The sequence below is a fragment of the Balearica regulorum genome, chromosome 2, assembly GCF_011004875.1.
Source record: "Balearica regulorum gibbericeps isolate bBalReg1 chromosome 2, bBalReg1.pri, whole genome shotgun sequence".
Classification (NCBI taxonomy): domain Eukaryota; kingdom Metazoa; phylum Chordata; class Aves; order Gruiformes; family Gruidae; genus Balearica; species Balearica regulorum.
In genome coordinates, this window is record NC_046185.1 from 46,143,451 (window position 1) to 46,161,870 (window position 18,420).

The following is an 18,420-nucleotide window of genomic DNA, read 5'->3' on the forward strand; positions in this document are numbered from 1 at the left end:
CCCGAGCCCCCATTCATTAGAGCACCCAGTTACATGGGAGTTTTAATTCAAGGTGATAATAAACCCCTCAGGCTGGGGGGGGGGCAGGGGGAAGAGAGAGAGATAGGCTTATTGTGGTAGCTTCTGTCCCAGAGATAAATCATTTTCTCAAAATTTGGAAAAAACAGTATTGGCAACATTCTGAAGGTTTTAAAGTTAAAAATATAACAAAACTTAATGGTTTCAGATGCTTTTCGTGACAATGTAGCTGAAAAATGTCTTTAATTTGGAAACAAATTAAATTTGGCAAAGAATTAGTACATAAGACAGCCCAATTGCATTTTGTAATTTGAAAAAAATTGAAACCAGATAAGATACTATGAATTAAAAATAACTTCTGCACATTAAATTCTCATGAACTTTCATTAAGGTTTGTATTACATGTCCCAAATGTACAATTGTATGTTGTAATACACTAGATCGCTTTATTTATAAAATACCTTTAAAGCTACTGAAAGCTAGAGCCAGAAAAATGACTATATAAAAATGTTATCTTCTCACATTACAACTTCATTTCCAATGTGTGTATTTAAAACAGAGATGCAGTCTCAATTTCAATATTTCAGATGCACAACTGAACTTTCTAAAAGTTCAATGCCAATTGAATCCATGTACAATTCAGTCATGTCTGTTTATTTTACTGATAAAACCCTGGTGCCAAAGCTGAAACAGCTATATTAGAGATAAAGCTGGATTCTCTTCTAATTTGAGAATTACCTACAGACTAACCAACTGTCCCATAGTTGCAGTTCTTCTTTACCAATGATGAATGAATGAATCAGAGGGGACTTGTTCTGACTTTCTTTTCTTGGGCTGGGTTCACAAGGCTACCATCCAGAAAGAAAAAGGGTTTTCTTTCATTTTTCCCTACAAGCATAAATTTTTTATGGAATGTTCCAGTGACTTGACAAATTGTTTATCATCCCTATAGGGCAGTATTTTTTAGCTTAAAACCCAAAAAGCTTTCATTTGGAAGGCTATTTTGGCATCTCTTGAGAATTTTAAGCTTGGATTCAGCTTGGCCTCTCAGATTAAACTACATCTCCCACGATGCACCGTGTATTGCCTCCTCCTTCCTCAAACAGACCAAGAAAGTCTCTTTGGTGTTTCACAGGAAATATTTCATTCCTTACAGAAAAACGCTAACATGAAACAACAAAGCTTATAGCAAGACATTTAAAATATTTTTTTCTTCACTTCTGTTTTTCAGATGTTCTGCTTTTTGATGAAATGTCCAAGGTATCTGTAAAAACATATCTGAAGGCCTCATTTTCAGTCAAAAATAGAGTAGAAGGGAATTTTTTGAAATCATTCTAACCAGGGTGGTGCTGAAGAAACAAGCTATTGCAGACTTCCATGTTTATAGTCATTCCCACCAAAAAGCTAGGCACTGAAGAACATTTTGCTATATTTGCCCATAAGATCATATCAATGTTATTTGACCATAAGATTTTTCACATGAACAAGAAATTCATGTATTTCAAATCAGCCTGTTCTCCTGCTTGCTGGTGCGCCAAAAGCGTACTCAGGTCTCAGAGAAGTTTTATCCTTACACGTCAGCAAACTATGATCCGTATCAAGGAAAGGATCACACTTTGGATGGCATTACAAGTTTGGAAGGAATTCCCTTCTCTTCAACTAGTCATATGTTACACCACATTTTATGTGCCAAAAACAAGATTGGTTTCTTTTAAGACCAGAAGGACTGATTAAATAATTTAATTTGACATCTTGCAAAATATCCTGCTTCCTGTAGTTACTCACGCTGCAAGACCTGCCCTGAAGAGCTGTCATGGTTGAAAATCCAATAGCCTCCATTTTCTGAAGCCCACAGCATGACAGTGCCACAGTTCTTGAGCCCTGTTGCGTCAGGGTCAGCTGCTCCTCCGTTCAGGAAGAACGTAAGGGCACCAGTACACAAGCCTAACTTGCACCAGCACTCATTTTGTGCATTTAATAATTTACCAAAAAGAGTAAGACAAACTAGGTGGAAACTATGCCTTACAGAAGGGCATCTGCACTATAGCTGGTGTTTTAAAGGGTATTTTTATTGTTCCCTTCTCTTACTAGAGCAAGATCCAAGAAGACTGCAAGTCCATGAACAAGTCTCACATAAGGTGGAGTTTGCACTGAAGACCCTTTGCACCTCTAAGACCTGCCACCTCTGTAGGAGCACCTCCCTGGATAACACCCAGCTCCCTTGCAGGCTCTCCTCATTGCCTACACAAGAGTCCTGGGCACTCAAACCAGACGGGGACAAACCCTGGAGAATGGTGAAACAAGACAACCATTTTGTACAGTGAGCTGCTTCCGTCCTTGCTTTCCAGCTCCAGGAGCAGAAGGGAAAAGGGAAAAGCAGGAGGTCCAGGTGGCAGAAACAGCCCTCACCCAAAAGGAGGTGGAAGCTGCCCAAACCAAACGGACGCTGCTGTTTCGCATGACAAGCAACATATGCATCACCAGAGCCATCCTCCCTCCCTTCTCAGGGAGACCTTGCCCTGTTAGCAGCTAAGTAAAGCAGCGACAGGTAACGGGGAGCAGCAGGCAGGCTGGAACTGAAAACTGAGGAAATGCCATTTGTATTCTGACAGATGTGCAAAACATCACAGCAAAAGTGATCCACCAGGCGACCCAGCATTTCTAATAAAACTCTCTGCTTCCAAACTTTGTAAGATCTGGGGAAGGGGCATGTAAGTTAATTATGTGCCCCCAAAAGAGCACAGTATCAATAATTTGCAGAGGCAAGCCAGGGAAATTCACAGAAATGCTACAAGGTATAAGTGGGTACCAACCAAGCCCCAAACACGGCTGCTGGCAATCCAGTCCGTGGCTCTCCAGCACCACAGAGGAGGAAGCCGAAGCGGAAAATAACACAATCCAACTACTCCCAGCATGTTGAAAGGCACAGCTATACTGACTTTTTCTGGGATCCCATTAGATAAGTTTGAAACACTTAATCCTAGAATTTACATGCATTAACATTTACATTTAAGCCAAGCGTGATACATATCGCAATTGTCTTGCCCAGTTAATGTACAGTTTATCCATCTTTGCCTGTAGAATAGAGCTGTCATCCATTAGATCAGGCCTCACTCAGGAGAAATTTGATGTAAATCAATGAGAATTCCTGGCCCCCTGATGGTGTCTTTAGCAACAATACAGACAAGCAATGCCACGAGCAGCCAGGATTGTTTTCACTGTTTGGTCTTCAAGCACCAGCTATGCAATATTATCTGACACCTCCACTCAACAACGAAAGATTCAAAATTTGTACTTGTTTTAGCATTTTCAAAACCATCCTTCCTGCTTGCATCATCACTACTGGAAATGATTCAAAATGCAGCATCTTGTATCCTACGACCACTAACCAACACAGCTGTCTTGTGAAAACCTTGCACTGGATACCAGACAGATTTACACATATTTTAGAATTCTTGTGCTTACTTTTCTAACACCTTATACCAGCATTCTGCTCTTCTTATAACTTCCCTCTAGTTAATTGGATTGGGTGGTTGCCTATGCTATATTCTCACATCACATCTGTAAAACAAGATGTGTCTGTCATATCCGCTGTAAGTGCCCACAGCTGATGCTCTACTGAAATTTCTTGTGAAAAGCCTTAAGTTTCTTGAGAGTTTTTCTCTCAGAGGAAGCGAGAAGCGTAGCCATAGAATTTACAACAATACAGTCTGCCTGTAATTTGAAGTAAGCACATTTTGCCTAAATGAGAAGTACTGAAGAAATACAGAAAGAGAGGGGAGACGTTAGGGTTTAATTGTTGCTACAATAAATAACAATATAGTTATTTTATTTCACTTATTCAAGATGACTTGTAATGCTGCTGTGAAGCATGTCAGAAGTATACATTTCAACTGAGGTATCCAAATTGTGCAAAAACTAAATGTTCATTGTCATTTCTTAATGAAATGTGTATAACAAATATGCCAAATTTCCTAACTATAGGACAGTGGTCACTTATAGCAGTGCAGTTTATTATATACAGTGCTCTGCCAGCGTGATTGTCTTCATGTAGGCATCAGAGAGCAGAAAGCACAAACACACCTCATCTGTGAGCCTTCAATACTGTCTTATGAGCCAGATGATGTTACATACAGCTTGTTATTTCTGCTATATTGCAGACTCAGACAGACATCAACAAGCAACTTTTCATAATGCTCTGAGCCCCCATCAGACAGCCATTTTATTTCAGTCCCAACACCGTGCCCATTAGCACAAGCCACTCGTTCCCAGCAGCCACTCCCCACATCAGCAAGAGACTCATGGACAGACCTTAGGTGATTTAATCCTCTGTGGAGATTTCCCTTTGGCTTCTATAACAACATTGCATTTCCCCTTCCAAATCCTAAGGAACACTGTTTTCTCCTTTAGTCTACATCTGTCAGAAGCCTGATATTTCAGTGTTTCACACTCAGAGGAGATTTTGAGTCTTAACCTTTTCAGAATTAATTGCATTCCTCATATCCATCAGAAGAGATTTCTTGGAGAAATAAATGAGGCCAATAAACTGATATACTGCTTTAATCCTGTTTGAACAGAACAGGCAAGAAAGGGGAGAGAGTCAGGGCTATTTTCCATCATGTGTAACAAAAAGAAAGACAATTTAGGGGATGAAGGATCCAAATCGGTGTAAATCAGGCTTCTCTCAGCTTGCACACAGGGGCATCGCCAATACTGGACAAAAACACTAATCCTAGGCTAGCCCAGTGCCATCTTTCCTCTTTAACCCTTGCAAGGCAGTGTTATTGAGGGGTAAAAATGCAAAAGGAATGATAAAAATACAGAATGACCCAGAGACAAAACATACTGTAGGAAGATGCTATTCCTCTTCCCACATCTAGAGCACCCTGAGGCCAGCAAGGTCAGGACACATGACACTTAAAAAGACGTGGGAGACAGACGGCTGCGGGAAGGCAAGTCATAAGGCTGGTCCTTGTACTTGCCAAGGAAAATGTCACCACATCTACCGTTTGCTGCAAAGAGCTGAGGATGAGGGTCAAGTGTCAGCATGGGGGGTAGAAAGAGGCAGCCAAGAAAGAAGAGGTGGGCAGATGCCTGTGGGGTCTGCCATGAGAAAAAAAAGAAGCATCTTACAAACCTGTTCGCTACAAGTCCCACATTCATAACTGTTTCCAAATGGAAGGCTGTGTGAAAAGCCAAAGCAAACATTCTCAATTCTTTTTGAACCCATCAGACAATATAGGAAAAATATGTGCATTTTATGGTTTGAGGGCACAACCTTTTAATTATGTTTTTGCATTGTCATGTCCAAGACCTTTTTTCTCCTCAAAAATTAATATTTCCTCAAGCAATGCAGCTATTTATCTTGGATGAACATGAATTGAAACACAATCTGCCTCTGCAGACAGAGGGGCAGAAGAGTTATAGCATGACACCTAGGGGAATTCAGAACACATTGCAATGCAATCCTCATTTTTCTAGTGCCTTTTCAACTGAGTTTCCTACAGTTCTTTTAACAGTTTCCAGCTATTGTTTTGCCTATGCCGTACATGCATGCTCATGGAGGCACTTGGAAAAAAAAAAAAAGAGAAAAAGAACCAGTGCAGGTAATGGGCAAGGCAGGGAGAAATTGAAGCAAATAAAATGTAGGCTTTTTCTCTCTACGGGAGCCAAATGAAACGCAGTTCTGTCATCCAAGACCAGCAAGTGTTCTGGCACATAATCACCTCTCACTTCCCTGAGATGAAGCACAGCCTCACGAGCACAAAGCTAAGGAAAATGTCAATCAACTGCTTTTGCCACTAAGGACTTCTATCTGCAGCGACACCATAAAGCAATGGTTTACAAATGATACTTAAATTAAAATGTACTGATTGAGCCATTGCAAGAAAATTCAGACCTACTTTGGAAAAGACATTACATTTAGTGATAAGTGGGGCTCTCAACAAACTGTGGGTTCAGGCACCAACTTTCCCCCCCTTCAGGTCTTACAGACTTAGTAGCTGGCCAACAAATCATACAGTAACTTCCAAAAGATGCATAATAACAATAATAGAAGCAACGACACCGGAGTGCATTTGTACTTAACGGATAAGTAAGTGCTAAAGTACCAAGAGGACACTGAAAGAGGAATGTTTCCATAACCAATCTGCATATTATTTCACAATAGAGAGGTTTTTATGCATGTACAACACCTTTCAAGCTAAAACAGGAAAAAATGTTTCCTACACAATTTACACAACCTATCACTAAAATGAACCCAACTCAGAGTGAGTGCCAATAAACATTTACTTTATCAAACACTGCGCAACAGCGTACTAGGAGGGAAAATCCTGGCTTGGTCATTCCGGGTGAATTCTGACATCTGCAAAGATTTCAATGCGATCCTTTTGGGCAAAGCCGTCCAGGCAGCCAAGAATGGGTTTAGTCATAGGTGAAATTTCCACACACGGTAACACTCACAGGACTTGAATGTCCTGCCATGGAAGGGTGAAAGTTTCTCCCTTGTGACCTCAACATCACTTCTCTGTTGACTAAGCTGAATTTCAGCTGTGCCTTACAACTAACCATACCCAGGTGTTGCAACTGGAGACAGCAAAGAACACCCTCTCTAATTATAAAAGTATTATTTGCAAATCCTTTAGCTTTCAGAGGTTTGCCTGGAAAGTATTGTAAGGCAGACTCAAAATGTTCTGCTATTAAAGGGGGGGGGGGGGTCAGGAAACAGAAATACAAACTGTGTTCCAAGTGAATCTCAAAATTTTGAAATCTGTAAGGCAAAGATTTACCACAGGAACTAGGGAGGCTTCCCATTGCATCATACCACTGCCATTATCCCTGCAAATCCTTCACTTACTCCATCCAGAAGGCCATATTCAGCACCAACACAAAAAGCTGCATTGCACAAGACCCTCAGCCCTCACAGAAGTCAATTCACAAGCCAAGCAGTGTGATCTACTATTTTTTTGTAATCGAGAAGAAACAAAAGTTAATATATTCAATTTTCTTGTTTGTAAATAACTAATGCTATTGTCATTTCTGTAACCCCAAAAAATTAAAGAATAGGAAACCAGTCACATTTCTCAGTCAAAGTGTTATTTCCAAACTGATACTTCACAAATGAAAGATCCCAGGAGAAAAAAACAACAACAACAACAACAACAAACAAATAAAACACCCACACACAACCTCTTCAGGCAAGCTAGAAATAGCGAGGTCAATAATTTCTTTCTCTGTGGTTCAATGTACATGGGACACCACCTGTGGTTCATTTAGCTGCAGCAGCAAAAGCTCAATTCAACCTTGGCCACAAAAATACCTGCAAACTTAACATACTTACCATTATCACAGTGAGGGAGATGGTTAGTCTTGACACACCACTGAAAAAGGAGGCAGCTCCAATGGCAGCAAAGAGACCTGGATCAATCCATGCTCCGTATTCATTAGTTCGAACACCAAAAATGGAAACAAGGATCAAACCGATTATCCTGCCGTACAAAGCTCCTGTGTACCTGTATGCAAGAAGAAAAAGAGCAATCCTCTTGCCAATTCTAGTGTTTTCTAGAAATACTTCTAATTTTCTGCTGATCCCAGATTAATTTTGTCAACTTCTGTAGCTACTCCTTTCCCAAGACAAGCTCTAGCATCCTTCTTTAGTATGAGCATTTACTTAGTGCCAATCACTAGCATGGGACTGCCAGATTTACCATACTTGGAAGAAAAAGGAGTTATCAGCATTTCTTAATGTCCTTCAAAGCCAAATGAGAATGAACCTTACAGGAATACAGTCAAAAGTATCGGTCATAGATATATACACTGGGATATTTCAGATAATAAGCGCACACGTCTAGAGCTCCAGCCTTATATAATTTCTTAAAATTAAGTCTACCTGTGCCCCATAAACCTGGCAAGTAAAATATTACAGCCATATAACAAATGGGCAAAATTAAGCAATAGGAACTAATGACCTGCCCAAAGCTAACCAGCAACGAAGCCTGAAGAGAACCCAGGAGTCCTTAAACCAACCATATTCTACACTGAAGAGCAAAACCAAAATTTAGCGCAGTTGGGCATGTAATTGCTGGCATGATACACAGCATTTCATTCCATGTGCAAGGAATTAAATATACAGATTCAAGTGTCAGCCAATGAACTGGATTTGTACAGACATTCACCTTCCAGAAATGGTGAATTATTATTATTTGTATAATAGCCATATATATGATATATACTATCTGATTTGAGGACCATCATCTTGTACCATTATACAACTTCTTCCCATTTATTCATGCAATTGATTAATTTTACTGATGGATGCAGTTCTAGTAGTTCCAGAATGGTTATAAACAATAGGTTGTTGGGTCAGAAACATGGGTGCTGGCTGACAGACTTGACTATTTATATCCATTCAGCCAAAAATGCCATGTTTCAGCAAACACTGCATATTAAAAATTGATTTAGACAACAGTTTGGGGAAGGTAGGAGGTGAATACTCAGGGGTAGGGCAAAGGCAGAAGATCATACACACAACTATTTCCTTTTAGAAATTTTTCAGTATTTGAATTGCATTATGCTGGATACCCACTCTCCAGCCATGACTCCTTGCTTGCCGAACATTAAACCTCTCAACATTACTGTAAGAACTTTGCTCTAGTCTACCCCAGCTTTCTAAAAAGTACAACAAAAGACCTAACTGCAGTTTTCTCCAAAGTCGAGGGTGTTGATGTCCAAGATTAAGATTCAGGCTATTATGTGCATAAGAAACAGATGAAAAGTCTGGATCTGAACCCATATTTCTACAGTTACAGAGATGGAGCCAGCAGCTGAGACTCTCTCTGGGTCCCCAAAGGATTCAAATGATCTATACTTGGAAAGTACACAGTTTTGGCTATGGTCCTTCCACAGCTATTCTCAGATGATTTTTCTTCATTCCTTTCCACAATTTTAGCATCTCTTTCCATCCTGTTCCACCTATACAACCTCCTCCAAGCAATTATAGCTTTGCTATTGCCAGGCTTTCAGCTTACAATTCAGATTGTTGCTACTCAACACAGGCCTTTTGTACAGGAAGCTCAAACCAAGACGGGTGAAGCTTACAGCATAGGAATAACCAGGCCACTGGCAACAGCAGAACCTGCCGTCCAACAGCTGAGGATGAAATAAAATGCCAAAGCAGTGCACAGGGATGTGTATCCAAATTCTTCATGAGTCCCACGTTTAAAAAGATGTGTGATCCCTTGCTTCCCATTTTCAAATAGAAGTGCAGCAGCTGCAACACAGAGGAAAAGATGTGGAGAGATACAAAACATTAAAAGGATCCTTTACAAGAAATACAGTTTGTAGTAGTTCTCATTTGCCTAAACCTGATAAAAAATCAGCAAAATACATGGATCAGTTTATTGGAGTTTACATGACAGCTTCAGCACCTGGGGCACTTCCAGGAAAACAAGGAACATTTGTTCTTTCCAGTCTGATCTGTGTGATGTTAATCTTGATCTAAACAAGGAGAAACTGCAGCCAAAGAAAGGCAACTGTACTACTTCAGCAGGGCCCTTTCCCCATTCCTTTCAGAGGTAATAACTCAGGAACTTCCCAGCATATTTGACTCAAATATGGAATTTAGTTCTGATAGATCCCTCAAAAGGGAGCACTACATTACTTTGAAGAAAACCTACCTTATGAGTAAATATACTTGGATATCACCTCAAGTTACATAAATTCAATTTGTTCCCAGGTATCAATCACTTAGATCCCCTTACCTTGATTGAAGGTTTGATTAGAATATCTGACTCCATCTGGACCCATCCATGTGCTTGATGAACAGCTATATTCTGAAATTTCCCTCTTGAATTTATTTATGCTTAAATATTAAAAACAAAAACAAAAAAATTATTAAATGGATTAATATAACTTACCTTAGTGTCTGTACAGAATGTGTCTATTAGATATAAATTTTACACAAAAAGCCTACTTTCCCTTATATCTCCCAATTAAGTTTTTTTATTAACTAATAAATCTAGTTTACTAGATCAGTTTATTAATTATTCTACTAAACTAATAAATCTGGTTTATTCATGCTCATATTCCTCTGCATAAATCTCCTGCTACTGAAGCCCAAAATTTCGAAAACCAGGAATCACATTACACAGCTTAAAACCAAAAAAACAGGAGAAAAAATCTGATTAAAATGCCCAGCCTGGCCTTGATCTCCTTGTCCACACATATCATTGTAACTCTATAAAACAGGATTAGCAGACCAAAAATATATCATTTCTGACGAACACTTTAGTGGGTAAGCACTGCATCCCAGGCTGACAGATGCATTTGCAGTCAGAAAGTTTTGCACAGGAGAGCGCCACAGAGAGTTGGAAGGACTTACAAGTTTCCTCTTCCACAGCAGCACAAGCTATACCCAAACCACACCTAAAAGATGTTTGTCCAACACGTTCCTAAAGCTCTCCTTCTGTAAATACTAGTACCAGTTATTTCAAGAGCTTGCAACTTAGACTGACGGTTATCACGCTGACCACAACCAGCCTTTCTGTACAGCACTACCGTTCCTGGGCACTTTCTCAATCTTTGTTGTCTGTCGTAATTGCACTCTCCAAGCAGGTACGACTTCCTCCTTCCAGTTTGGAAAGCATCCAGCATGTTTTGGACATCACCACAACCGAAACAGTAACAACATGAACGTTTCTGGAACACAGAGCAGGAGATCTGTGGTATTTGACCCACCTGATCCCTGCTCAGAACTACAAGGAAAACTTAAAATGCAGCCAACATCTCGTACAAGAAAATTTTTTCCAGACCCCACATTGGCAACCAAAGGAACACAAGATACTTCCCAATCTTGTATTTGCTTTTTACGTTAATCCAACCACTCAAACAAGAATATGTTCCAAATTCATAATGGTCAATAAAACCAAAAACTTACTTACTCCATCCTGCTTTAGAAATCATGTGATTGTGTCACCCACTTATAGCAAAGCCTCAAGTTCTATACAAATGTCTTTACTATCAGTAAAGGAGTGCACACACAAAACCCAGCACATCTGAGAAGCAATTTGAAGCTTGCAGCAATGCCATAATAACAGAGAGAGAAACAACAGAAGAAAGTTTTTTTACAACTAAAATACATGGTCAAGCAAGAAGAACAAATCGCAGAGAATGAAGATGTAGAACTTGTTTACATACAGGGTTTTGTACCATTAACTCTTTCCACTTGAAATCAGTATATTTAGTAGAGACAGATTTCTCCCTGGTGCCGAATGGAGGACTGCACTGCCACGCTGCGTGCTGCAGGGGTACATGTGCTGTACGGAGACCTGCTAATGGAAGAAGACCATTGCTGCTTTACCTCCTTCTCCTGCCTACCCACGACCTCCTATTCTTCCTTCTCCTAGGAATACCAAGGCCTGCTGGAAGTCCTACAGAACACTACTGAAAGCACTGTTCCGGTATAAATTTACGAGGATAAACTATGCTAGAAGGAGGCACCGTCATACTGGCATAGCCACATACAGCCCCACCTGGAGCTGCAGCTCTCGTACTGTCATGGTTTAAAAGAAACCAACATATGCTTCACTGAGTAGGATCAGTACAAAAGACAAAATTAAGCATCTTGCAATGTTTTTGTTATATAGTTCTTATTGGATATCTTAAAGTGGCAAGGATGCCTATTACTAACCTGTTGGATCTCCAAAGGTTAATGATATTTACCTGCCTCTAGAGCACTGACTAAGAATCTCAGATTACACTGAGATGAGACAAATGTAAATGATCCTAACTGAAGTCGCAAAACTGCAATCATAATTCCCTTTTAAAATTTCTAAGAACGGGAGAACAGTGAACAAGGTTCTTTTCCATGTTTAGGGTTGTACCTTATTACCAGCTTACTAGAGGCATCATCACTACCTTCAGCATATGCACAGCCTTGCAAAGTCCAGGACAATTTGGTGCTTAATTCCCTTCAAATCTATCCATTTTCAACAGGATGAACTCTTTATAGCTTGTAGCCACACCAAATGAAAAATTGGCACTAAGACTGTTTAGCCGCTAGGGTTGGATCAACCTGACTATTTTTGATTCAGAGACAGACAAAAAAAGCCATGAAATTATCGTGGTTTCAGATGTTTTTCCTTTAGAGCAAAAATAGTTTTGTTTTGAAAAATAACATTTTGCAAGCATCTAGTCCTTAAAATAAAAAAGGATGTCGGGGTGAGGAAAAAGACTTTTCCTTTAACAATCCAAATAGCTGTAGCCACCAAGTCCTGGTACTAAGTGACAAAGTTTGCTTTTAGAAAGAATAGGTAAATACGTAGTATAGCAAACAATACTGAACCAGGTATTGCAAGTCAAATGACAGTCTAGAATTGGTGGCAAGAAAGGGAAAGTATGTCTGTTTTCTATATGCTTAAATAAGCTGTTCAGAGTCCAGTCACCAATTGCAAGTTATTCAGTATTTACAGTTTGTATTATGAAATATATATGACACTGCCCACTTGGAAGGAGGAATTCATAAATTTTACAGATTTATGAATTTGTAAAACTACAAGATGGTAGTGACCATTTGCAATGACTGTGAAATCAAGCTGTCATTTAACCTCAATCTTAGCAATTCTTTTTCTACTTCCTCTGGATTCCTCATAGGTATTTCTCAAGAAAGATACTTGGACTGCTAAACCTATATCAGATTCAACGACCTTTTCAACTGTATCACCCATGAAATCCCTAGCCATTTAGCCACATATTCCCTGGCAGATTATTAACACAATATTTGTCATTTTAGGTCCCCGGATTACAGTTTGTGGTGTAGTGGAACGCGCCTCTGACGGGTTACCTATTGGTGTTCTTATATAGAGGTCTGATCACATCATGTCCCTCAGACTGAAGCTGTGAACAGCAAAGGTATTTCATCAGTTTCCAGTTCCAGCTTTCCAGTTAAAGCACAGCCTGTCTCCTATAGGCTTATATACCTATCATCTGTAAGGCCTATACACCTTTTAAAGCAAAATTAGGATTCTAAATTGTTTCAGGCTCTTTTCACTTTTTAACTTCCTTTTGTTTCTTTCTTTCTTTCTCCTTTTTATTTCTTTAATTTGACATGATGGCAAATGTTTTTCACTGGAGAAGTTTAAGTGTCATTAAATTTCAGTGATTAAAAGATTAAGCGTGATTCTTGTCTCTACATGAATTAATTTTAAACATCCAGCTCTGACGCACCTTTGAATTTTTCCATCCTAAATCCTTGTAACAACTTTCTAGGTGAAATGGTTAATAATTGTATTTATTGTATAGATATACCCCTGGTGACTCTCGCCACTTACATTTCTGAGTTGTTTCTCATGCTCATGACTGGAGTGCAAGGAAAGAAATATGGTAAATATACTGTAACAGTCGTCGTACATACCTGTAGGCATTAAAATAAGTAAAAGACTATTGTGAGATGTAGAAACAGACAAAAACAGAAAGAAAAGTGTCTAAAATCACTACTGCCAGCAGTTACCACAAGAACCTAGACATCCTAGAAATGCTAGACTGCCATAATGCCCAAAGCAGGTTACATATTATACAGTAGAGATACAGACATTGCAATCCAAATGGATGAAGAGACTTTTTCAGATCCTTCTACCAGTTTTTCATATACCCATGTTGAGGTAAACATGAATGAAACAAAAAATTATTAAAATAGACCACAGCAGAAGGGGTTTTCACTGGCTGCTTTGTATTCACCAAAAGCAAAGGAAGTTTTTACATGAGATGACTGTAGCTCAGTTATGTGTATTTTTCAAAGTAAAATACTTCAGTATAACATAGTTATATTTAATTCAAAACTAATGTTACTTGTTTTTATCATAGTTGAGATCAATTTACATTCATAAATAAATGAAGATACATCCCCCCCCCAAAAAAAAAATATTTAGAAAAGGTTTCAGTAGACATCTGGAGAGAAATTACTGAGACACACAACCATAATAATAATATATTTTCCAAGCACAAGTTTTCATGCACTTTGTGGATTGTTATAAAATGCTCAGGTAGCACATTTATGGAAACCCTCAAGCTGACATTCAGCTGCGTGCACTTGTGACGCTATGTCAGACAATCGTATCTCAAGCCTTTGTTTCCCTGTATCTCAAAGATTATAAGCTTATGGGCAGCGCACACCTACAAGAGATAGAAGAAACTAGGAGTAGTTCGGTCTTCACAAAGCTTAGCTCAGGTTTTGTTTCTGAAAACTTGACTTTAGGACAGTTCAAACCCCGGTCAAGTTTTTGCCAAAAAGTCCCAAAGTCCAAAGGGAGCTAGAAGGACAGCTAGCCTGGAGCCAGTGGCTACATATTTAAAGCAGTAGCCTGTCTTCACAGCTAGGTAGAAAAAAAAAAAAAATCCTCTTAAGTAACCTTTTCAAGTTTTGACAGTGTAATATATAAGCATATATGCATATATCCTTAAATTGTCCACCCTGCCCATGGAAACAGTGAGCTTTTGGAACAGAAGCATTAGTCAACTTGATTAAAAAAATTAGAAAAAGAAAGATAGCTCTGCCAGATTCTTGGCAAAACATTATCTACATTGTGATTTCCTCACAGAGAGAAAGGTGATGAATTGAGGAGAAGCAAATGCAGGCCAAGGGGCAGAAGGGCACTTAGGAAGACGGCTTTACCTAATCTATGGGCTGCAGATTAGATATTCAATTCCAGTCAAAGGAATGGTACTCCGGGTTATGTTGTGGGTGTGGAAGATACCATGATGGGTTCCTTCCAAGTTTAAATGCAGACTGGTTTATACAAGATTATTTTTGGTTAAAGTCGCTGTGACATAGTTTCTTTCAGTTGCCTGATTATGTGAGTTTATTAAAAAAAAAAAAAAACAACAAACATTTTTTTAAAATGTATGGCTCACTCTCAGATCAAACAGTTTCTTTCCTGCCAACTTTTTTGCCAAGTTATAATAAAATAAGGACTGTGACCTGAGCAGGATCTCCTAGGTCCTAGAGCTAACAAAAAGAAAAAACAGTCTGAATAAGAGTTCATGCTACAAAGTTAATGTATAAAACTAGTATTTTTAAAAAAAAAAAAAAAAGGATGAAGACAAAAATATATAAACAGAAAAGCTGTTGTAAGCACTACAGCCCTACAAAACACATGCTGTTCTCCCAGTTTCAGGTATGATGTAGAAAAGTGCTAACCACTCCATGAACTTTTGGAGTCAGTAAGGTACCACTCCTAAACAACGTAAAATAACTCTTAGGAGGCATTTTCTTTATGTCTGACACTAAATCTTTGCTAGCTGATCTTAAGTTTAATCCTATAGTATCTTCTAGTATACTGGGTCTTGCTGTCTTATGTTGTGGCTTGGCTTGCTTTGGTTTTTTTTTTTTTCCAAAAAGTAATAAGGAACTGTGAGGGTTTTATAGGTTTAAAGTAGTTTATGCAAGGTTTTTGTAATGTACTATGAGAAAGCCAAACCTTTCCCAATAGTAGGGGAAGCGGCTGTCAAACACAGAGCTCTGGCTCCAAATTGTTAAAATAATAATTGTTATAAACCTGACCTTTCACAAACAGAGGTCCTTTGGAAACCGTGCAGTTTACCCAGCACTAACAGGAGTCACACATGGGACTCTAGTCCTCATTCTGCTGGCTTGAAAACTGGATTTTTGTTAGGATGTCTTATTGCAGTGCTCAACAGCACAAACTCCTGAATCCCTTGCAAGACCTGGGAGCAAATTTGTAGCACAACAAAAAAAAGCTGGCAGCGGAAAGATCCTGCCTGAAGCAAAGAAAACCCGTTTTCCCTATCTACTTCACCCATTCCTTCAAAGGTGGCAGCAAAAAGATTCAAGCGAACTTCTTCAAGGTGTCTCACCTCAGCGAAGTGCTGAACAAACACGGCTGGAAACTGAAAAGCCGACATCCTGCCGCTAAGAGGAGCTAAAATCCAGTTGTCATCCAACTGTGCTCCAGCACAGTCCGTTCATGGGGAATCCCTCCTCCTTCTCCTCCTCTTCCTCCTGTCGGAGGTCAGATTTCACCTCTGATGTGCCAACGGAGAGCCCAACAGGCAGGACGCTGCTCCGAGCAAGGAGCAGGACCAGGCAGAGGAGGAGGAGCTATAGCATGCACAGCTTTCAAGGACTAAATGAAATGCACTCTTTCTGATCCTATGGAGAGGAAAAATAGTGCAATCTATGGGAAACGTGCACATCTCTGTCCTAATCTGTGGAGACTATGCAGAGACTTGACCATGTGCCTCAGCCTATGGTTATTCACATTTTTAGCTCCAAAAGTTTCCCTTTTCGTATCTAAAATACTAATTGTTTTCCTCCCAGTATCATCCAGGTGGCTGATGCAAGACAAGGTGATTGCTTTTCCCTGAAGCTTATATCCTTTTGTTGGCTTGGAGTAGAGGCTGCTGAAGGCATGTCTGGACTGATGGGAGGAGAGCTTCTATATGGCCGACACATTGGTCTACAGTTGAGCAACCTTCTCTCCAGGAGGGAGGGAAGAAAAAGTGTACAATGGTATATATATATAAACTTATATAGCGTATGTAAAACATACTGGTAAGCCTGCCTAAGAGAAGGCAGAAGAAAAGGGCTTCAGTGTACACTTATTTACCTAAAGAAAGGTAATTTCAACACTTAAAAAGGTCTGAAAAAGCCTCAAAAAGACTTCCTCAAAAATGGAGGAAAAAAGGGAAAATTATGACAAGCAGATATTCACTAGAGAAACTTGCAGAGAAACCCAAATTTGCACAATTTACTAAAAGTAAAGTTCTGAAGGTTTCCTTCCCCCACATTTAACAACATTCTTAAGTTATAACCAAAGCATAAAATTGAAAATTATGAAAATGTTCAAAACATGGAAACCTTTGTCTATACCCTTTTTGTTCCAATGGCATGACTCTCCCCAAAGCCATACAATGCCAAATGGAAACTCCAAAGCCTAGATGTAAAATGGCCCATCATGTCTTATTAGGACATCTGAGGCTCCAGGCTGACCTCCATCAGTAGTAACAGCTAGGGATAAATGACTCCAGATACACAGGTCCACAAAGTTTTCTGTACCTATCCATAACTTTTAAACGCTCTATAATATTTATTCTTCATGTATCTATTCTTCTTACAACAGGCAGAGATCTCCTTTGTTGTCTGAGGCAAAAATACATATGGTTATGGTAGTAGTCTCCTTATTGTTCTTTCCAGTGCAACGGCTGAAAAACTGTCCAGTTGCAGAGGTGTGAAGGATGATGCCCACCTGGTTCTGCTGCAGAGCATGGGGGCAAGCTGTGTGGGGTAATGAGAGGGTCAATCACTAGCTAGGAAAAAGGGAGAAAAATGGCCGAAACCTACTTGTGACAGTCGTCCATAGATTGCAAACAAATGCCAAAGCACCCCAATGTAACTGGTACATGTCACTATGTTGATGCAGTATCATCGGAGTAGAGCAGCAGCGGGAGAGCAACTCTACAGGTAAAATACTTCAAACATTAAAAAAAAACAAAACAAAACAAAACAAAACAAAACAAAACATGTCTCTTGTCTACCCACCAACATTAAATTCCTGTATGTACTTTGGAAATCCATGTTTGTTGTACTCTGTTGTACATTAGATCAAGTGCTAGCAGGTCAGATTAACTTTTCCATCCAACCAATTTATGACCTGCCCTCATTAGCCACTGTAAACATTATATAATCAAGAGAACCGTATTATTTACTTACAAGGATGAGCACAGTTTCCAACAGCTTGCTTGTTTTTCTAAGGGATGATTTTGGAATTGAATTAAAGAACTGCATACGTAATTTATTAATCTTTATATTTAGGGAAACAAAGAGAGCTCCCAGAAGACCTCCAAGCATTCCAAGTAGGATGGTTGGAACGAAGGCCAAGACATTCATGTCCAGCAAGTTCTTAACCTGAGTTGAAGAAAGGAGAAAATAAATGTTCTGAGCATCCTGCCAATGGCATGAAATATTGCACCCTCTCTTACAAAACCTGATACCACAAAATAATTTCCATACAGGAAATAAATCTTTCCTTGTGGTTTAGGGAGCTCAGCTAATTAATCTAAAGCTGATCTCATGAGAGATTGTGCACTCTCCTTGCACACACCTCACAGGAGTGGAACCAGCAGGTAGACACTGGTGTTGGCACACATAACAGAAACCTCTATGACGCACTGCAGTTACTGCAAGCACTCAGCACTTCAGGTTACATCCAAATAACATGACATATTGGCCTTAATGAACACTTCAAAAGGCTGCTAAACTACAGCTTGGTTCACTGTGTCTATGTCTACATCATAATCTGGGAAAGTTCATTTATTGTCAACCTACATCCAAGTGCATTGAGATCATTTACACGTAAATTTATTTAAGTAAAACTGAAAATTGATGCTGAT

At 39.4% G+C, this 18,420-nt stretch overlaps 1 protein-coding gene across 1 annotated transcript in view; it reads right to left on the minus strand.

Moving 5' to 3' along the window:
• LOC142600265 (chloride channel protein C-like) overlaps positions 1–18,420 on the minus strand; it is a 104,169-nt gene that overhangs the window by 70,497 nt on the left and 15,252 nt on the right. The window contains exons 7-11 of the mRNA XM_075742999.1: positions 17,741–17,935; positions 13,344–13,426; positions 9,777–9,877; positions 9,115–9,286; positions 7,358–7,529 (exon numbers count right to left, since the gene is read on the minus strand). Of these exons, the coding sequence (XP_075599114.1) occupies positions 7,358–7,529; positions 9,115–9,286; positions 9,777–9,877; positions 13,344–13,426; positions 17,741–17,935 (723 nt within the window). The remainder of the gene's footprint in view (positions 1–7,357; positions 7,530–9,114; positions 9,287–9,776; positions 9,878–13,343; positions 13,427–17,740; positions 17,936–18,420) is intronic.